A 23,280-nucleotide genomic window follows, 5' to 3' on the forward strand; every position below is an offset into this window, starting at 1 on the left:
AGCATTTTCCCCTGACTAAAACAGAGCTTTTTAGCAACATAATGAATTGCTATCTTATTATCAAGACTTTTAGGGAGTAATAAATTCCCACAATGGCATGCCAAATGCCTTTGCTAGGAAATCAAAGGCAAAGAAGGATCATTCCCACTCCACACAAAGCACACCCATGAACTGCAACAGGCAGAGCAAGACCCATTAAGGCATTTGTCTTTAATTGCCTTTAAAAAAAAATCTTACTTGTGTTATAAAGATCGTCAGAAGTTGGGGGGAGAAAAAAAGAAATGCTAACAGACACTGAGTAGCAATGTGTTATAACAGCTGCTTATTTATGGTATTTCTTTTATTTTGTATTTCTCTATTTGTTAATACTCATTCACGAGTGCTAAAGATTTACAAACATCCAGAGAATACATAAATTTCCCCAAATGCATTTTTTAATTGTTTAATTAAATGTAAAGATTTTTACAAAACTTAAGCTTAATAAAAATATTTCACTCCTGAAAGTGAAACAAAACAAAAACCTTTGCTTTAAGTCTATTTAAATGTGTTTCTGACCAGTTCTGGTGTACTGCCACCAAACTCTCTTTCTTGTTATATATCCTAATCACAAAATCCAGGAACATATCATTGCTGTAATAAAAACTAGTAACAGAGGACTGGGCAGAAAGTGATCGAGATTCCCCATAATTTCTAATAGTGCTTTGTTCTGTAATTGTCCTGCTTCGTAATTCTGAAAACTTCTTTAAGCCGCTTGTGTGGGCCAGTGTTGACATGAGTATGCTGAATTACTTGGACCACTAAGGAAAGCTGACAGAGCAGTTTTTGTCTTCGCTTAGCACTTATAAATATCTGTATTTCAATCTGTTTCCTAAAAGACCACTGATTCCTGTAACTACAACTGCACCAAAGGCTACAGACTAGACTGATTTTAAATGCTTCTGAAATTCTTAAGACAATACACAGAAGTGTAGCACTGAATGGTCTTAACTTCAAAAATCAGACAGGGTCATTTCACACAAAGACATGCTGTTACTTGAAAGAGACAGTTAATTAAGTCTTCCAGCACTATTAACTACCTGTGGCCTGGGCTATCAGCTCAACTAAGAAGATTTTCAGCATAACTTTGCTACAAGCATCTCACAGGGTCATTTGATTTGATAAAAAGCACAATTATTGTAGAAAACCAGAGATGATGGGTAATATAAGCAAAATAAGCACAGGGTTAGAATCCAGAATTCCAGGGTCTATATTCAGTCTGCCAGTAAACTGCCAGGTGGCTCCTTATAAGCTCAGCCTCTCCTCATCCTTCTCACCGGTCATTTATCTACTTCAGGAAAACATCAGAATAAAGTAATATTACTACTAATAATAATAGGGATTCAGTTTCACTCAAGACTTCAACACAGTGACAGACCTTACATAATGTGCATTCTGAGAGGAAAAGAAGGAAAACCAGATTTAAGAGAAATATGTCAGGAAGAGAAGAAACAGAACTGCTTACACATAGAGCGGTCACAGATTTCTAACACCACAACAGATTGAAAAGAGAAAATTTAATCTAACGGAATATATGCAACGTGCTTGCTTGTGGAAGTACGGGCTGCCCATCTCCCTGCATGTGCATGGGATTAATCCAGAGAGTGTAAACAAACAGGTCATGGAGATAAAAATTTAAACATTGTTTCCCTGCACAGTTTGCTCTTGTAAGAAGGAAAAAGTTTCCCACCAAATAGGGTAGGAGGTGCAGGAGAGAAAACAAGGTAAAGACATGTCTTTCATCTGGTAGACAAAAAGTCTATGCAAGATCAACTTTTTTGATCTTGCCCAAGAAGAATGTTAGTACTTGTATACACTGTAGTTTTTTGTTAAAAAAATAGTATTAATATTTTCAAATGTAAAGACCCCCGGTTTCAAAACGGTTTGTTACAAGACTGACTTTTATAGAATAAATACCTAGACTTTATAGAAATCATTAGCCCTCAGTTTCAACCACTTGAATAAGAAGAACTAAGGCCTTAATCACGTGAAATGTTGTAGATAAGGAGCCCTTCGAACAGCAAGCACTAGACTGATGCTTTAGTTTGCTAAGTGATCAGTCTCATTTACTATGGCTTAGTCTATTTGGATGATGCAAGCATTAGAAAGGCTCCCCAGTACAACACAGAGAGGCCAGAATGACTGCCTTTATCCTGAACTTAGGAAATGCTCAGGAAATTAACTTATCGGGGAAAAAAAGCTTGGTTCAGGGCCCAAAACAAAGACAAAACCCAGGGATATTCCTGATAACTCAAATTAAAAAAAAAAATTGTTTTGAGCATCATTTTGTTATATGAAAAACTTTCTGAAAGGAATGATGAGGAAAAAGATTTTCTTCATTATACAAAACACAAAACAAATGGTAACTTCTGCTCTATTTTCAAATTTCGTAGTTAACAGAAGAACCAAGTGATTTCATAAACAATCAGATTCAAGACCGGCAAAACAAAGGCACACTGTACAAAGTGCAGTTCTCAGGAGAGGGAAAGTTAAAAAATTATAAGGCACTCATTTGGAAAGCTCAGATTGTGAGCAATAAAAAGGCACAACATCAAGTATCTATTTTGAGCACAAACATTTCAGGTATTCCCTCATTTCTAATAGTAGGACAACTTCTAACCACTTCTGTATTCTAAGGGACACTGCCAATCAGGACTGAAACCCCCAAGCCCATAATTCTTTCTTGAAGTGAAAGAGACTATTCATTCTTAAAGTAAAGTAGATACAGAAGTGACTGGAGGGCTGAGGTCCAAGGTATACTGGAAGTGCTGTTTGAGGTCTGAAAGTCAGGACTGGTGAGCACTGCTGGCAGGACTGTATGGAGAAGAACTATATTCCCCATAGTCAATCAACTCATTTTTAGTGCCGTAACTTCTATAAAGAATTCTCAATTCAAGACTTTCTTAAACCGCACCCCGCATTTGCTTACTAATAGCAATTAATGGCTTCATAGAAGAGGAGGGCACAAAACATACGCAAAACAAACTAAGCATGCCAAACCAAAACAAAGCTCTAAGGAAGTATGAGATGCTCTCTAGACTCTGGATGACCAGTTTAACAATCAACAGTTCAAGAACTGGGATGCTTAACAACACAGTTTCACGCATTTCAGGAAGAAGCTCATACTTACCCAGCCTGAATGAGCTCATTGAGTTTAGCTGCATTCTTGTCATCCATACCTTTCCATGAAAAGGGATAACACAGTGAATTAGGATTTAAGTTATATAGTCATGACCATTTGTGCTCTGTTCGGTTTTCAAAGCTATTACATTTTATTCTCATGAAAGATTAATACATAAACTTCCTGAAAATACTCTGTTTTCACAATGCGTAAGCTTTACACGTTCCTTGCCACGAAAACTACATATTACTCATACACGAAATGACCAAAGTTCTTAAATACTGCAGAAATCTTGGGTTGTTGAGTATTAATCTGACACTGCAGTATTAAAAAAAAAAAAAAAAAAAGCTTCCTGATCTTCATGTTCAATCTCTGTTGCTAAGGCAGCACAGTATAATGAAAGAGCATCAAGCCCTCACAGGTCTGGATGCGGTTTAAAAAAAGCACGTATAACCGACACTTTCTATGCACTATACTGCACAGTTAAAAAGTAGTTAATTATTGCAACTTCATTTATATTTTCTAGGATAGTAGAGTCCAGATCTATTTACAGAACAATTAACCTCCCTCTGGCAATGCTGGAAGTATTTCTGACACACTTTTATTCCTCAGTTGCTCTACATAAGTTATCTTAACTTCTGGGAAGCTGGGCCTCGGTGAATACCACAAAAAAAAAAAAAGAGAGAGAAGAAACTACTTTCATCAGCCACAGAGTAGACCTCTCATAATCTGAGTGTAGAGACTTGCTGGTTTTGAGGAAGAGACTAGAATTTCCTAAGTGTCAGTGGGCAAAAATTCGTAACCGACTGCCAAAGTTATATAAAGAGACAGAAGCACAGAGCGTGCATGCATTGCCATGGTGACTATGTGAAACCTTATTTCCAGTCATAGCCAAGGAGGGTCTGTTGATACTTTTAAGACAGGATGAGGAGAAAAGAAAGAAACACTAATACTCTTTTCTATCGACAGTGTAACCTGTCTTGCCTCTGCACCTCTGTCAAGAAACAATTCAAAATTGCTTCTCCAACGAACAGACAGATTAAAGTCAGTGCAAACATCCATGACAGTCTGATTCATGAGATGCTACAATAAAATCCCAGGTGAGGACATCATCTAGCAAAAAGTCTCCCATCATACCATAATTCCATTAGGAAGTGTACATGTCCACTCATTCAGTCTTTCTTGTTTTTTCACTTTGCAACTAACACAACTTAATAAGAAGTGAAAACATTTTGATGTTTAGTTCCCATGTCTCACAAATATAAAGCAACACATGTAGAAGATGCACTTCTTCTTTGGCACTGGCTCCATGAAAAGCTTGGAGACAAATGAAAAAAAAATACATAGAAAAGGTGTAGGCGCATGGACTAGAGCACAGAAGTGCAAGCTCTTCTGCCATTGCTCCAACCTAGCCACATCAGAGCTCTTTTTAGCCTGGAAGCCATAAAGGCCATGTGAATATGGTACTGAGCCTAAACTCAGGTACCTTGCTAATGCAACTACATTACTTGCAGAATAGAGGGAAGCATGGGTAGGGCACATACTCATCAATCTAAGCTTGTCCTTATGGACAAATCCAGCCTCTGGGGCTGACAAAGTGAGAACATATCTTGGTTGGCTGGTGAAGTTATCATTTCTGATTATGGTCTGTAATGCTTATTCTTCTTCAGGATTCATTGTAATGTAAACATTTAGAGCCTGATTTGTACAAAATCATCATTCCAGATTTTGATTGTGTAGGCAGAAATAATTGCGGGTGCAAATAATATCACTTACACATTTAATTGCTTTGTTTTCAAGAATAATAAAACAGACGTATCCAAACTGCATATATATTCACCTGTCATCTGTGGGCACTACGTTCTATCTACTATCTGCATTCCGCAGATAACAAAAGCTAAAGAAATCTGTCAAAGACAAAGGGGACTCATGCAACAGACTAAGAAGGTCTTAGAAAAATAAAAATACATTTCATGAAAAAACTATACCACACATAACTGCAACAGAATACAATGAACAAACACCCTGAATGACACCGAAGTGAAACTATTCTAGACATGGTCAACTTCAATGGTAGGCATTTCTGATTCCACCATATAAAAATAATTTTCAGTCATCAGGAAATTCATACTCACATCCTCCAATCTTCTTCCTTAGTTCCCCATAGCAGATTAAGCCATAAAGCTCCAGGGAGGATTTTTTCAGCCCTTGTGAAAACACTGAAAAGCAGAAGAGGTGTTAGTGAGATGACATAATCCACATTGTGGGTGCTCATTTTTAGACTGCCAGCAAAATAATCTTCAGTGAAACAATAAAATTATTCATATTTTCTTTTTTCGTTTTCTATAGTCATATTTTTTTTCCATGATGAGGCAAACATTGAAGATAAGACTATTTCAAGAAATACTATAACGAGAGGGGTTCACTGATTTCCTATTGGTGATTTAAATGCCTAGGAAAGGCAACATTTTTTAGACAAGAGAAAAAACAAAGCCGCTTTCACAGAATTTAAACAAATACAGTTCAATGTGCAAAATAAAGTTAATCCAGTTGTTATATCAACTCTAGTATCACTTAACTGTCTATAATTTCTAAAGAATATATGCCCCCAAGAAAATGCATATAGAACTCTTTGGTGTATGAAAATTCACAAGTAGGTCTGAATTTTTCAGAAGACACAAATGCACCTTGCAGGTTTTATATAAAAATTTAGAATCTGGAATTTGCCTAAGAATTGCACACATTTTATTCAGCTTTAGTTCTTCTCCTTTGTTATCAACAGGTATCATGTGGACATTATTATTTTTAACATACTGAGGTATCTACAGCAGCATCGAAAAAATCTTGTGGTTTATAAATCTGACAGAAATATTTATTCTCAACTATTCATTAAGAAGTCAGTGCTCTTCGACTTGCAAACTCCCTTAATCTCAAAATTCAGGCACATATATTTACCAATACTAAAGTTAATCAAAGCACTGCACTAGTTCTTAAATTCCTATATCCAATGCAATTTCAGACTTTAAGAGATTTAGATATCGAATTCGACTTTATTCAGACAACACATGAAGCACCTCCATGACAACTTTTTTTAAAATGTCCTACATAAACTAATTTCTTCCAATACTATGTTTGCTGTGACATATATTTTCAAATAAAATACTAATGGCTTGTTTCACCTCAAAATGCCACCTTGTTTTGAAAAAAAGAACTCAAAAATACACCTTAAACTTTAAAAATGTTTTAGATGTAGAAGTCCTCCTTCAGATAACCTTAAACTTTAAAAGTGTTTTAGACATGTAAGTCATCCTTTAGATAACCTAATCCTACGAACTGTATTCTACATTATCTTTATGTTTCTTCTGCTTTTCCTAGAAGTATGTTATAATATACCTTACAGGTTATTAGCGCTTGAAGTCACATCCATTTCCTATGAATGAGTTCTTTTTAACAAGATAGGCTAGAGCCACAAATTGACAGGATGAATTTACTGTCCAGAATTTTGCTGAAGTTAAAAGAACTGTTTGAATACTAAAGAATTCAACCATCATGCAACTATAATAACAATTTATATAACTTAGAACATAGCATCAGAAGGGCAGGAAGACCCTGGAGATCTTTATTTGATCAACATGCTAACAGGAGAACTGACATTCTTCTAACATCCTGAAATAGTGAAAAGAACTAGAATTTAGTAATATCTGTTCACTCTGCAATAGACTTCCTTTAACTTGCTATTTAGAGTAAGCTAGAAATTAACTTGAATCCTGACTTCAAGTACACTCTGGATATGGTGCATTCGATAAAAATCAACTATCACAGATCATACATTACTATTACTGTTACAAACCACCACTAAAAGTTCCTATGACTACCCAATTTCTTTTTCATTCAACAAGCTGTGGAAGGAGGGAGAAGAATGGGAAGAGGGGAATTCAGCAGTTTGGGATTCCTGAGTTACTGAATCAATGACACAATTTCAGGTTTATTTAAAGTGTAAGTAAGTATTTCAGTCATTTACACTAGCATCAGACCATTTCTTTATTTCTACCTTTCCCTAAAGTAGTGAAAAGCAGTGCCAGGGGTCAATTCGCTTGCTGACCCCAAGCCTAACATTTAGGTAGCTCTCCTCAAAGTTGTGTTTTGGAGACTGGAAAAACATTTCTTTAAACCTGGCTTTTCCATAAGATTAACAGTTCAATAAGCATTTATTACGGTGTGGTGAACTGATACAGAAGCAATGATACTACGACCACCATTTTTTGAGAAGCATTTTTAAGAAGGATGAATCTCTGTATGGTCATGCTAAGAAAAATACAACGCGTTCACACGTATCTTAGTACTATTCAATATTTATTTTCTCATCTTCACCATTCCTAGCCTCTAGAATGGCACTAAAAGGTCTAGCCCTCACAGGACTGAGCTCTACACTAAGCCCACCTCATTGCATACTAACCATTATCAAAGTCAATGTACTTCGAGATCTTGTGCCAGGTGCGGTAGTAGAAATGGCGGACCTGTTCCTTGTTCTTCACCATGCTTGCCGGCTTGCCTTTCTTTTTGTACTTCAGGGCAATGTTGTTCTGGATAGCTTCAAAGTCCTTCCCGTGCTGAAGGAAAAATAAAACAAACTGAAATACTCAAAACCAAACCCATCTCTTGCTGTAAGGCAACTCAGTAAACATGAGGGATTTGGGGGTTCTTTGTGGGAAATCACATTTGAATGATCATAAACAGAATTCTTGGGTATTAGAACTCAACAGGGAGAGGGTGACATTGGTTTATTTTATGTAAAATGTACTCTAGATGTCAAAGAAATTACTTTCCAATTTCTTGAAAAGAACTATTTCAAAGTAAAAAATAAAAGTTGAAAGCAAACTTTTAAAAACGATGTTGCTCATAACTGCTCTGGGTAGCAGAATTGAAAATACTGACTTTGTCGTTTTGCTTTAATTTGCCTGGCATTCCTTCCCCCTTCTCCTACCTCCATTTCTGTCTACGGAAGATGAAAAACTACTATACTTGATAGTTTCACTTTTATTTACAGTAAATTTCACGTTCAGGTTATTAGTGTTACAAAATTTGAGTTTCAAATACTGAAGAAAGATTTTTATTTTTTAGAATCCAATAAAAATATTTTCTTATAGAAGACACATTTTTACAGTTTAAGTTACTGTAGAAGCTTATTCTCAGCATAAAAATAGCATAAAAGGGACACTTAGGTGTCCCCTTACAAGTATCTAATGCATACAAAATACTTGGAGACTAAAAAATGTAAATTTTACACACGTTACCAATGAACTCCTGCCATCACAAAATTTCTGAAGAATTCAAAAAACGCTGGCGTTGTTTTACATATGATTACAAAGTATGAAAGTCTCTTTTGAAAGATAATGACAGAAAATAAATGACTGAAAGTGTGGTATCAACCAAACTGAACTCCAAACCCATCCTACAGTGGATTTTTGAACTTCTTCATGAGCAATCAAAAATAAATGTTTCCTCTGAACAATGGAGGAACTTAAATTTTACACAATTCCCAAGAATATTGTTGCAAGTCAGAGGAATTAAGAAAAAAGACTATATTATAAGCATTCAGATTGTTCTCAAGATACACACATGCAACATGCTTACCACTAACAAAGAGAAATGCATTCATGTGAAGAACCCCCCCACACCATTAAAGGACATGGCATTACTTTTGTCTTCATTTTCACTATGTATTTCTACAACAGAAGCGCTCTTAAAATAATCATAAGCACAGGACATTCTGGAAAATATTGTATATACCATGTGAGATAAAAGGTAAAACGATCTCATTTTTCCATGCCTCCCATCTAAGTACTGATTTGGTTCAAATCTGTTTATGGTCAAAGACTAAACCCAGTGTCTGAAACCCTTACTAAAATGGAACCCATTTTCTTATTTGATAATATTACAGGATGATTGTATTCTTTTTGGAAGTTGAGATGGGGCACTATGCTTATTCTCATTTGAAATAATTTACATTATTTTTCAATTAAGGTTCTACTATAAGCATCTATGAATAAACTATATTATTACAGAATAGATTTTCACTTTAGATTGCAATACATCCATTACTGAATTAAGACAATCATCGAGATAGTCTTGCAGAAGATATTTTTTGCATTTTTAAATTTCCTTGAAGAGATCATTGGTAAGGGAGATACATTCTTGTCCATTTTATTTCTATTTTAATTACGATACCCATGCTTAAAGCTAAAATAAACTAAGGCTGGCGATATGAGATTCAGATCTATCCCCCCTCACGCGTATTTCCTGCATATTCAAAAAAAAAAAAAAGCTTGAAACTTTTGAAAGATGGCTTTGATTCACAGGTGCTTTATAGCCAATTGTAAAACACATATTCATAGATATGTATATGTGCGTGTAATATATGCATAAGGGAGGTGCTCCTGCCTATCCCAATTCAATCCACCTGCTTAGGAACATCCATATACTAAAAGAAGCCACCTGAGCTGTCTTTTTTCTTTACACATACCTCATACAGTCCCTCAAAGAAAGTGTTTTTGTCCTCTGTGCTCCATGATTCCCACTGCCGTCTGACCTTCTTCCCTTCCTCCTTCTCTCCAGTCGAGGAACCCAGGTTTCTTGCCGCTGACTTGGAATTCGCAGCAGGAGTGCTGGGAGGAATTCCTGGTGTGCCACCGGATGTAGTCCCTCCATTATCTGCTGCTGCAAAAAATACGACTAGCGTGAGTATTAAAACAACAAGTAGATTCATGGACAAAGATAGGGAGGGATTCTGAATTTTCCCCTTCTTTGCCACACCCATTTATATCGTGTTTTTTCAAGGTGTGTCACCTGAAATACGATAGTCAACTAACAAGTTTTTTAAAAGACATGATATCTCAATGAGCAAAAAATGAGGGGAAGGTTTCACTGGCTCAGTTCTATATTTCAATAAATAAGAAAGATATGCAGGAACTTATTAAAGCGACCTCTAACAGACAACAGAAATCACTAAAAGTCCACACACTCTCCAATGCCTATATACTTGTGTATTCTGCAATTGCCCATTTGCAGTTCAAGGGAACTTCTGTACAATGCTGAACACTGATATGACCAAAAAAGCAAACTAACAACCACGAGAAAATATATGTCATTTCATACACTTATATTTGGTCTTGATCCTACTGACTCCCTAATCTCTGTGCTATTGAACAGATCCAAAGATCAGGCCATAAGCACGTCTACTTTAGATCAGCACATCATTCAGTGGATCTGCATTCTCAAAAATCCTACCCTCAATTAAAAAGCAACATCTCCGACATTCAGCCATTCTAGGATAATTCAAGGTATCACAAAGATGGTAAGTCCCAACCCTTTCTCCTTCCCCTGATTCCATCCTAGTGTGGCTTTTGGAAAAAGGCACAAAAGGGTAACCTAGACTGTATCTCTGGGTGTTGGCCCACCAAAGGAACATAGATCAGAAAAATAATATGAAGTTCAGAGATAGCAGAATTTGAATAATAAAGCCTGATGGAAATAAGAGAATCTGCTGTTCTGGAAAGTAAGGGAGAAGGAAGATTAAGAAATACTACAGAAGATAAAAGAATGCGGAGAAAAAACTGCAAAAAATAAAATGAAGGCAAGAACTACATATAATGTAGTAAGATTCCATTTTTCACCACTTAATTCAGAACAAACCATTAGTCTTTTGAAGGCATTTTAATCATAAAAACATTATCAACCAATTGTAAATCTGTGACTTATTCAGAAGAAAAATATCAAACCAAACATCATGATAGCTTTGAAATCATAAAAGATTATCAGAAGGTTAATGCAGAAACCTGAGGGATCCTACAAAAAATGCACTCCGTTTTTCCATGAAAACGTAACTGTGCTCAGTAACTTGTATTTCCAAAATACATTCTCTTCAATTTTGCTATGAAGTATTATTTAAGATTTGACTGGTCTTATCAATGCAGGAGCGTGTTTTATAAAACAAAAGTTTTTTAATATCAAACATTTTTGATTATAAAACATCCTTATTAATATTACCATTTGTCCAGTTACTGTCCTTTTTGTGCTATTTTGCTAGTCCTGTTCTTTATTTTATGATAAACTGGTTTGCCTTAGCTTACTTGCTTACAAATCCAGCTTGTGAAATACAGTAATCCCAACTAGCTTCCCAGACTTACGTGCATTAACACAGCTCTCTTTTTTAATGCTTAGGTTTAAAATGGTCAGTTACCTTTTAAAATTCAATCATTTGAAGTAGTTTGTTTACCTGAAAAAGTCAAGCGTTAAAAAAAAAAAAAAAATTCTTTACTCAAGACTTAAGATATCCAGAACCAATCCTAATATTACCAAAAAAAGAGTATCAGAAATATCAACTGTTAAGGGCTTACTATGCTTTAGAGATTTAAGATACGCACATAAATCTTAACTCTAACTACTCATTTGCATTTTGAAAGTGGTTCCTTGCGATGATAAAGCCATACTGTTTCAAATTCTAAAAAAGGTATTTGTTCAAGTAACAAAGAACATTTGAAACAAGATCTAGAAGAGAGTTTCAAAGACATACAAATTTACACTTTTTTTCCAATGTGCAATAAATATTTACGTGGTATGAAATACGATATAGTGACAGTTTTAAGGTTAATGTTTCTTTTATTTCCAGGAATTGCTATTTGATCCTTTCAAAGAAAATTGCTGTCACCACAGGGAAGCACATATGGAAAAGGATGGATGAAAAAGGGTCAGGTAACTAGAAATAAAGAAAATTAAACCAAGAACAACGTTTGAAATAAACAACTTATTCATTACCTGAGCCTTCATCAGACATTTATAAAGTGTCTGAAAGTTAAGCAGTTTTAACTCAGAAATTGTGAAGGAAGTCCTTAAAAAAATAAATCATTAGAAAAGACTAAGGAAGTTGAACAGCTGGCAGAGAAGAAAAAAAGCATTTTTAAGACCCAGAATCACTTATTTATTCTGCAAGTGAACATGTGTGATCAGAATATCGAAATTTGCATACGACAAAAAACTAACCCTAGAAATACAGATCTTAAGGTTTAAAATCTCTGGACACCAAGATAGGGGAATTCAAACACATCCGTCTTCCGTCTCAATCTACCCTCTCTCTTGCTGCTACTGGCTCCCAACGTGAAATACTGTGTTCGTAGCAAGATGGCTATAGGATTGTATACCAGAGAATTATTCTTCTGATCGCAGACCTCTAACTTTCTGACAAACCACATACAGGAACTATCTTTTTGCTGTTGTTGTTGTTTTAGATCATCTGGGTATGTATGCATACTCAAATAAGTACAGACCTAAAGTCAGTTGCCAGGTACAGGTTTTATCACAGATTTTCTAAAGATTATACAGCATACACAGTACACGTAAAGTTTTCATGATTAAAAAGTGTAAGAAGTAAATATATCATGAAGCCTCTAATTTCTAAACAAATTCAAGTTCAGTAGATTTCTTTTAAGTTGCATGTAAAAGGTAAAATGAACAGAACAATTCTATTGAGGCTCATCTCCTCAGGACATGCTCCACTCCACTGATTCACCTTCTACAAAGGATACATAGTTTGAAATCACTCTTCTGTTCCTTTAGATATTCATTCTACAAGACATACTCCCTGAATAACAAACTGTAGTCCTTGGAAGTTCATCACAGCCTTTCTTGTTTTAAACACAAATAAATCACTATTCAGACAATTGCTTTGAGTCTCATATGGCAAGATTTTGAAAAGCTAATATTCTCTCACCTCTGCAGAGATCTTAGATGTCATTTAATTCTTCTAGGAATTAAGGAGTTTGCGCTATCATCCCTTTGCATAATCTTTCCTATTTACTCTTGTGCACAGTGCTATTTCAGTAGATTACCAAAATATACTCTAGAGTTTACTGAATCTCAGTAAGGAGTACAGTTTATTCTAAAATGTGGTATTATAAAGCAATTCAGGATAAAAGGCACTAGAAAAAGCGAAAGTAGTTATACATCATTATGTTTTACCCCACAAATTCATAGTTTCAGTCTTGTTGTGTATATAACAAGAACTTTATACAATACCAAGCAACTTTGCCTCATCTCATTAATGACTGATAATCATCATCATTAATTCTCAACAATGGATCATTTGAAACTTAAGCAACGCATTAAAACAAAAAAGTCCATTAAGGTGAGCCATACCACTGTTACTGCAGAATTGCTGGAGAGAGGAAGGGGACTTACTCTAAGAATCTAGTTAGGTGCCTGTTCTAAGTAGAATCGTTTATAAAAGGAGATAACTGCAGATGAGACAAAGACAAGATGGTCATCCTCACTCCGTCTACTGATCCTGCGTTGCACAAATCACAAGACTGGACATCCCACATGATTACAACTATGACAATTCCTTCCTTTCACTGCAGGATGCAATGGAGAAGTGGTTCCTGCACAGAAGGTACAACAAAACAAGCCTGAAAGTTCTCAGCACTTGCACTCAGTTTTCACTCCACAGTTTGGAAAGACATCAGGTTTCTGTACTTGTAATTGCCCTATAACTTCTAACAAAATCACAGACCAGAATATCAATATTTCAGAAGAAACTTAAATATTCCATTAATCCAGTGTTCTCTACCCATTTACATGCCCACTAGTATTAAGAGTTTCAGATATATGTGACTGCGATAGCACCATCTCCTACGGCATTTTCATCATTCCCTTCTGTACCGTCATAAGAAGCTATCTTCATAGTTCTACGCAAAATATAAAAGCTTGCAAATATATATATAATGGAGTTTAAAGACTGAAGTTTTAAAATCTGGTATGAAAATGACAAACAACGGAACACTGCACGTACCAAATAACTGAGTCACTGATAATATCGGTGTCTCACCATGACTACAGTCATGACAAATTTTTCCTTCTAGGCTCAAGGTAGCACCTTAGCATATGCTCTTCCTATCTTACGTATTCCACACGCACAAGAGCTGCAATTCAAGAGTTAATCTCCACTACACTCATCTATCTCAACACACAGATCATTTCTCTTATTGGTGTTCTACAGGATTAATTTGCAAAACCTCAGCTGGAAGTGGAACATCCATGGGGAAGCACCCATATAAAAAGCGTGGTACTTTCACTGATCCTTGTATACAGCATGGCCAAGTTCAGAGCAGAAAACGCTCAACTCCCTCTCCAAGGTACAGCAAGTGAATGCCAGCTTATAGGATGCCAGAGTTTTCTTTCTTTCCTTTTTTTCGAATACTACAGGAGCCAAAAACAAGGTTAAGCTACACAATTTCATCTTCAAAAGTGTTTCTTAGTAAAGATTGCCGTTAAGGAGGCCATACCTGAACACACCTTCATGCAAATATTTTACTCTCACACACCTGTGCTAGCGCCTAGCAGTCTTCTGAAACACATGCCAAAACATTTACTGCCCACAGACTGGGGTAAGGTACTACAATCTAAACTTTCCAGAAAGCTTCCAAACACACTCTGCTATTCTCATGGCAGAGCATTACCCAAGGAGCATTTACTCATTGCTTTTAATGAAAAAGCAATCAAAGACAAGTGTCTAAACTTTCTTCTTGATCTCTTGGCAAATGAGCCCCATTTTTTAGCCATATATCTTTTCAATGGCCAGATACCAACCACATACTTCAGTGAAGAAACAAATCAGCTGATCCCCTAGAACGGACTGGCTTTGGGAATTTAGTGAAGCCATTTGGTGTGTGGAAGGACAACCCAACAAAGACGCATTCTGGATCCGATTTGCTTTCCTCTCCAAGATTTCTAGCTGAGAAGAGGATACATAGGAGAGGAGGAGGGACACACTTCGCAACAAGTCAATGCTTCAGTCTGAGAACTAACATACCTGGAAAACTAATTCCTAACTTGCTTGTTTCTGCAGTAAATGGCATGCACTCCTGAGAGGGGTAAGTCTAGAACAGCTCAAGCCATTTGATATGTTCATTCCATATTAGGTTCTTATTATTCATATCCAAAGCTTTAAACACAACAGTTAAATGTCTTTAAAAGGTACAGACCCATCTAGCTTCTTCCATCTCTTACTCTTCAGAAGATTTGAACAACCAAGATGTAGCTGAATGTCTTCCAACATATCCAGTGCTGATTATCAAGAGGAGTCTATACACAAAACTATACTGAATGCTTACTTTTCTATGGACGATACATATTTAAACTATCGAAGGCAGCAACATGTGAGCTAACCAAATACGGTTGTAAAATGTGTACCATCTTAAATAAACATGGTGTAACATAAATTTAATAATTCCCCCAACTCCAGTAAATCAATATTCTCTTGCTCTTCCATTAGAGAAACTCCTTAAAAAGGAGAATGCATTGTAAGCACCTATCCTAGGCATAAAACTAAAAAATTCGGTTTGCTTCTGATACACAGAGTTGCTTAAGTAGTTTAGCACTGGAGAAAAAGAAATCAGGACACAAGGGATCAGCCTGGGAAATACTTCTATGTTTATGAGAAGAAAGGAAGAAACAGTTCAGTATTCACATACACAAAAGCTGTAACTTAATTAACATTTATCCTATGCCAGCCGACATGAGAGGTGCAGTGATTAAACTTCTATCTATGCAATCCTGCTTCATACTTAAAGTGTTTTAAAACACTAACATGTATCCTGATCAGAAAAAGTATGTAGTTCCCTCTAAACCATATGTTTGTGCAATCACGTGCCTTGGAGACAAGCACCTTTACAAGTTCAGTACCTACTGCACATGGCACACAAAACAAAATCCTCCTCTTGGGGTGCGGCATGATGTGAAAGATACTGCGGAGTTCTGGTCCCCAGCCATTTTCAAAGGGAGAGAGGGAGAGCCTGGATAAATGGGGGGGCAAAGAGTGAACGAAAGCATGTCAGGCTGGGAAGGAAGGAGGAGAAACAATGAGATGGGCAGAATTAAAGAGAATATTACGACAAAGGGCAGTGCTGGTAGCTTTTAATCAGTCATTTATTCCCTAGAGAAATAATGCTGATGGAATGACATTTTACATCAAGTTAACAATACGTTCTGCAACATACAAATTGGGGAAGAGGTGATAAAATAAATTTCATCACTTAAGTACAAACATCAGTTACCTTGGGATATATGTCCTCTTCATACGAGAACAGTCAGTAGTTAATCTAAACCACATACTACAGGACATGCAACTTGAACGGGCTGAAACAAACTATGGTCTACTTTCTATTGAGTTTTATGAGAAGCCAAAAGATGGAACATTTTAATTCAATTAATGTTTTCAGGGGAGTAATTTTTTTTTGAGTAAGAACTACTTACTACTGCAAAATAAATCTAAATACTGTTTTTGCACCATTTTGCACATTTTGTGAATAAATCTAGAGCAACGACACGCTTCATCACCATAGATTTTGTTACTATTTCCTCCTTACTTCATTCTCCATTTGGAAAAATGAGTAAAAACATGGAAATGAGAATGTCCTACTTTAATTCAGACTAGATCGACAGAATGCAACTGCAAGTACTCTGAATTTTGTTTTGTCATTATGCTCAGAATGCAACACATGCATACTCCCCTCCCTCATTTTTTCATGGAAAAGAGTCCCCAACACACCTAAAAAACCCCTGTGCTCAGCAATGGTGCAATATATTTGTATATGAGAAGTGAACTCTCAGAAATCCCTCTTCTTCAGCAACCTCCCTCTCTCTTGGTCTGCTTCCTCCTCCTCAAGGAACAAACCTTCATCCTTTCGAGCTCTCATACTCAACTGCCTCCACTCCGCTATTCCTTCAGGTTCCTTCTCTGATTTTGTGCAAGTTACTATAAGACTTACTTTCAAGTTTTGGTAATTCAGAAGGTGTGCATTATTTGAGGTATATAATAGAAGTTTGGAAATATGACAATAAGATGATAAATACTTGAAAATATGATATTAGGCATTCTTAAATATTTGCATAGAGATTTAGACATTTTTGCAGCAACTTAGATAAACTTTTCACCAATTCAAAACAGACAGGATTTTAGAACGGAAATAGCTTTCACATATTATCTTATTATGCTAATTTTTACATAATTTTTGCCCTAAACTCAAAATGCAACTGAGTGCACAAAAGGGAAGAGCCAGAATCCAAAAACCCAAATAAAGATAGCTTCATGGTAATCTGAAAATTAAGAACATGAATATACATTCTGCTAGGCAGAATTTGAGAATATTCAAAGTCTTCCCTGAACTATAGTAAGGTAAAGGAGAAAAATTAGCAGCTGCAGAGTGGCCAAACTCTTCCCACCATTTTCAGTGAAGTTTACTTTATCAATAATTATTTTGCTACAATGAAGTACCCTAAAAGCACCAATGCCAAAAATAAAGAAATCTGTAATAGACAGAAAATAATACTCTTTCCAAATCTCTTTCAAAGACGTGATCAGGACCAATCAATGCCTGCTGAGTAACTACAGCTTGAAAGAAAGTTAAATGACCATATTCGCTAATAATATCCATCCTGATGCTCTTCCCAATGAGATTTCACTTCGGAATAACCAGATCCTAAAAGCAGGACTATTTCTGTAAGAATATTTTAAGCGTTACATAGCCTTATTGAAAGATCAGCACACTAACAAGCTTCTGCTATGCACCAAATATAAGCATGGTCTAGACACTCCCGCTGGCCAACGTTAACATTACCTTTGCAGTTATCACGTCAACTGTGACACGCAAAATGGAAAAGCCTTGCATTTTCAAAGCTGATCCAAAAGACTGTGAATGTAATTGAGCTTTTTATTATTTTTATACTTGCAGGGTGAGTGGGAAAGCTAGCAGGAAAGCGAGCGCAATGAGTTTAGTCCCACCTCCATTAGTAACCTTCATCATTCAGTTAGCTCCCTATTGGAAGCTAACTGTGTGACGCTTCCCTTGGAATGCAAACATCCATGAATTCTGATCACAAGATATTTCTAAGGAAAATTCAGACAAGCCTGGAAAGCGTCTCAGTATGCATCTCTGGGTGTAAAGAACTTTAAATAGAAGGGATCCTAGTCTATGGCTCCCTTCTCCAAGAACTGAGAGTTACAGTCTCAACCATATCAGAGAAATTGGCTCCAATATATTCACATCAAAACTAGCCAGGCAGAGTTGTGGCTGGTCTCACAATTTAAAAAGTGAAAGTATAATCATAATTCTACCACTGACTGTCATTCTCAATGATTTAAGAACGCTGCCCCAAACAACATAGTCAGGTAGAGAGATTTTATGTACTATTTATCTACAACTGATTACTGAAATAAAATTACATACAGAACGGAATTTATTATTTTGATTATTTCAGAAACGGAACTACAAAATAAATGAAGTCTGCTTTTCAATTTAGTGTCAGTACACCTCATTAGACTATTCTGCTGCTCTAAATTGGAAATATATGTTTATTTACAAATATGCAAACATGAACACACACATGCACAAAGATACCAACATGTATTTGTTCATATGTGTACACACGTTCACAGTAATGGAATACTGTCAACACACATGTTGTACATGTCATTCATGGGTCAGGTATTCCAAAGAAACCTCTCCTCACATTTAATACTATTTACAATTCTTGAAATAATTATCTGCAGCTAAATACTCCTGGGTATGTCATTTGTTTATTTGATTTAATGCAACTGGGAAAAAATTATATAGACTTTTCAGTTCTACCTTCCAACACTACACATAAACTCTTTGTTTTAAGTGAAAATCTTCTAAGAGTTTAAACAGGATTTACTAAGGTATTAAAAATATTTTAGTCAATTATATAAACTATCTGTCAAACAATGGAGTTCAAGAATTTTTTGATTATATGGCAATATCTAGAACATCTCAATTTGCAAAGGATTGCTTTCCGACTGTAACACTAAACTACCATAATTCTTAAAAAAGTTTACCTAATGTCCAGCACGTGCAGATCACTGTGAGGTAATCTCCAATATACATTTATATGATGTGGACTTTTATTTAGTTTCTGACAGATAAGAGTAAACTTTGTTATTTCAAGTGCTGAAAAAACTACAAGTTTTATTTTCCTCAAAATAATGCTTCAATATTTTTGCACAAGGGATCCAAAAGCAGACTCAAGCACAGCTCAAGTACAGCGCCAGGTGTCAACCAGTAACTGCAGAGCACACACAATAGTACCAAAACAGTCAGATTTCCTTGCTGCCTTCTAGCTACTGAAGAAAGGAACAGCCTTGAAAAATCAAGTTCTCATCTACAATGCTAAAGTAAAAAAATATATATATATAAATGTATATGTATGTATGTACATATATACACACATATATGTGCATATAATAACCTTAATTTTTAAAACTCAAATTACATATAAAAGCCCTAACTCTTCTGAAACAGTGATGTACTGCTGGGGACTCACAAAACCTTGGACAACAAATATTTCAATATGTGCACTTCATAGCTGCTTCCAAACAGTTCTTTTGCTTAAATAGTCACAGAAATAAATGAGGGGAAAATCAGTTTGGTTTTTTTTAAACTAGTACCCAGCAAATATTTTCTTATTACCCAGTGACAGAATTCTGAGTGCAGCCACCTCATTACACAGCTTGTTAGAGTCTAATTCCCGAAAGAGAACACAGAAATTTCCTAAAACTCAGGACAGACGGAATGGAGGAATTAAAGGTTCTCTTCAGTAATGGAGGGAGATTTCCCCCCCTGCCCATACACGTCCCCAAACCCCATTTTTGCAAGTGTAAACATGAGAGTGGGCAGGAGAGAAGCAGCAGCCTTGGGACACAAAGAAGATTTCAGCTACTGCGAGAAACAAGCCCCCAAACACCTTCCCAAACAGCAAACAAAAGATGGCATCTACGGAACAAGAATGACAACCCCTAAAAACACAGGTGACTCCCCCCTCTCCCCTCCAGGCCTGTGTGTCGGAAGGGTGACAAAATACAGTACCTTTGCCTTTTGCAGTAGTGCTGCTGCTGTTGCCAACTGAAGAGGATGCCTGAGAATCCTTCTTTAACCTCTTGCTCTGAGGTCTGACACTGGACCTGAGAAAATGATGCTGGTCCTGGCTGTGGGACGGCTGGAGGGAGGAAGGGGCCTGCGATAAATTGGGGTTCGCCGAGGGATTGTTGTTAGTGTTGTTGTTAATAATCTTCTCTTCTTTCTTTGTGCTGCTGCTGCCTGGAGCTGCCTCTCCTCCTCCTCCTGCCCCTTCTTCTTCCAGGGACTCCTCATCTCCTCCTGCTCTCTTGCCCAGCTTTTTCACCCCTTCCTCCCCGCTGCTCTCTCCCAGTTTCACTGTCATCCTGTTGGGGAGGAGAGAAAGAAAAGAAGGGGACACAGAGTCAAGCCACAGACCCCCCCAGACAGGGAGAAAAATCCCTGGGCTGAGAGGGGAGAAGTTTAGCTGCAGAAATTCCTCTCAACATGGCCGCCGTTGTTTGTTACTAAATCCCCTTTCGTTTGCTGTCCCGACCCAACAACCTGTGCCGAGGGGTGGGAGGGGGAAAGCCCCACAGGAAACCCCCCAAACCAGCCTAAAAGGGAGCCAGGCTCCCCCGGCAGCCCTCTGGCACCTTCCTGGAGGAATTAGGGGCGCCTTTGGGAGAGAAATTGCCAAGCCAAACTCAGGCGTTTGGAAGCGCTCGACAGACACACAGAGAGAAAAACCAGCCACCAAAGCCCCGGCGGAGCAGGGCAGCGCGGAGCGGGGCCGGGGGCCCGCAAAGTGCCTCGCCCCCACCCCATCCTACCCATTGTGCTGTTCCTCAGGCCCAGGGGGGCTCTTCTTTCTCCTCACCATGGAGCCGAGGTGATCCGACCTGCTGAGGGGGGGAAATTCATATTCCTAGATGCAGCAGCAGCAGCAGCTTCTCCTCCTCTCTCTGTGTGTGTGTCTCTCTCTCTGGGGCTGGGACTGGCCAAGGCTACAAAGATTTCCAACTCCCCCCCCCCTCCACCCCCACCAAACCACCCGGCACCTTTCTGCTTCTCCCCAAACGGCAACTCTGCTCCCCGGGAAGGTGCCAGATCAGCAAGTGCACAAGGCGCCCCAAAAGCTTCGCCGCCTTTGCAAAGAAGCATCGCGTTGGAGGCTGATCGCCTGTCAACGTTTGCATTTAAAAACCGACAAACACCAGGAGATGATTTGGCTTCCCAAAGCCACGAACTTCTTGCTTGCTACGTCAGCAACTTCCAGCGTTCTTTAAAATTAATGCACCCCCTCCTTTTTTATTTTAAAGGCCACAAACTCCACAGACATTTGCAGCAGCTTTTCCCCCCCTCACCTCAGTGCAGAGCGTGCACCTCTAAGAGACACCGCAACCACTCGGCCAAGTAAAAAAAGTTTTAAAACGTTATTTGCTAGAAGACCACTTATGGACTTTCTGAAGGGCATCACAAAACAACTTAAATTCCAAATTTGACATTTGGACCTGCTGCTGGGATGACCACTCACTCTGCCTCTAACTTTGGTTCATAAATCTGCTCAGTATAGTATTTTTTTTTTTAATACTCGGAACAAAATATCAGACACACACACAAAAGCTTAAGGCATTAAATCATATTATCTGCTAAAGCCCAACAACAACTCTTTTTTTTTTAAAGAGTATAAAAATATTACTGACTCCATACCTAAAAGAAGCCAACTTCCAAGGAAGAAACCCTACTACAGCAAAGCAGAAAGAAGGCTCAGTTGCAATGCCTTATCACCACAGCAGAAGCCACAGGCCAGCTTTAATTAAGGGAAAAAATAAATACCAACAGGAGAAGGAAAAGCCCAGTATCACAGCTAAAACGACGGAATTGCTACGGATAAGACAGACACCAAAACAATGTGTTTTAAAATAAACCAGACGCGTCAGCATTATATGGTATATAATTGTGTGTGATTATTGTTTATGACATATATTCCTATTACTAAAAGGATATTTTTCCCTCTAACGATTTTCAGCTAAACCACTGAATCTACCAAGACAGAATGACGTTAGGACACGCTCCATTCTTTGCAAATAGCCTAACAAACTGGTTTGAACAGTAGATCTCAATTCATATTAAAAATGGGGTAACTGTTACCTGGTAGATCGCTAAGTACAAATACAAAAGCATCCCCCACACGACTGAAAATGTAATGTTTTCAGTTGTTCTGAGGACAGAAACCTCTAAGCTCTCTGACAGTTTGTGCTCAAAAGCTTCAGTTAAGGAGGGCTTAAACCTCCTTGATTTCAATTTTAGTTTTGTTACCACAAATTCAACGATGCATCTACTGGTATCCCCAGCAACCCTAGCAGCAGAGTAAGAAATCTCTCGCCCAAAAGAGCCTGTCTTTGTGACAGTTACAAGAGCGGGGTAGCAAATCCCACCATCTACCCCACTTCCCAACAGCTGGCTCCTTACCATGTCCTGCCTAAACCCGCTAGCAGTGCTCTGCACCGAGTTTCTCCCTCTCAGATGCCGCCTTCTTCCTCTTTCCCATGACACCTGCTCTTTTCTTTCAAGAGGAAAACCTTGCCAGCTTTATTGCTTCAGTCCTCCAGATTCATACTCTGCTGCCTCTCAGAACCCCCCCTACGCCTCTCAGAGGACACGCTTTCCGTGCCTTGACACTCGCCAGTTACCGCGTTGACCGACGGCTCGGACACGAGAGCTGGGACCGCAACAGCCGGCGGGCCGAGCCGGCCCCCTTCGCGTACGCGCGCCCCACGGGGGGCGAGGGCGCCGCTGCCCCACGCCGCTGGCCCCTCTCCGCCCCCACGCCACAGCCCGCTCTCACGAGAGCCGCCATCCCCCACCGAGGCTTTTACCTGCCGCATCAATGCCGCCTTGCAGCCTCCGCGCTCCAGCTCTCCCGGTGGTGGCTGCCTCGGATCCTCCGGCACTCGCAGCCCCAGGCAACCCCAGGCTGCACCCCCAACCCGCCAGCTCGGGAGGACGCCGAGGCACCCCAAGACCAGCCCGGACCCAGCGGCCTCCGGCGGCCCTCCCAGCTTTGCTGGCGGCGGCAGCCCCGCTCCCCGCCGGGGAGGCGAACTCTTCCCCCGGCTCCCCCGCGACCGCGGCCGCGGCCCGTGCCCCCCCGGCCCCAGCGACCGGCGGGTCCCCGTTGGGCCTCAACGCCCCCGGCCGGAGCCGCGGCCCCTC

At 38.5% G+C, this 23,280-nt stretch overlaps 1 protein-coding gene across 7 annotated transcripts in view; it reads right to left on the reverse strand.

Annotated features, from left to right (window-relative positions):
• Positions 1-23,076, reverse strand: part of CRAMP1 (cramped chromatin regulator homolog 1) — a 51,872-nt gene extending 28,796 nt beyond the window's left edge. Inside the window, exons 1-7 of one of the 7 annotated variants that reach the window (XM_068908397.1) lie at positions 22,944-23,037; positions 20,895-20,963; positions 20,092-20,447; positions 9,681-9,874; positions 7,614-7,767; positions 5,293-5,376; positions 3,167-3,215 (exon numbers count right to left, since the gene is read on the reverse strand). In XM_068908397.1, coding sequence (XP_068764498.1) covers positions 3,167-3,215; positions 5,293-5,376; positions 7,614-7,767; positions 9,681-9,874; positions 20,092-20,447; positions 20,895-20,944 — 887 coding nt within the window. In that variant the 5' untranslated portion in view covers positions 20,945-20,963; positions 22,944-23,037. Of the gene's footprint in view, positions 1-3,166; positions 3,216-5,292; positions 5,377-7,613; positions 7,768-9,680; positions 9,875-20,091; positions 20,448-20,894; positions 21,356-22,943 lie in introns of those variants that run through there. The other 6 variants (XM_068908396.1, XM_068908400.1, XM_068908395.1 and 3 more) reach the window with 6 other exon arrangements.
• Positions 23,077-23,280: the final 204 nt, after the last annotated feature.

Source organism: Struthio camelus, chromosome 15 (genome assembly GCF_040807025.1).
Source record: "Struthio camelus isolate bStrCam1 chromosome 15, bStrCam1.hap1, whole genome shotgun sequence".
Lineage (NCBI taxonomy): Eukaryota > Metazoa > Chordata > Aves > Struthioniformes > Struthionidae > Struthio > Struthio camelus.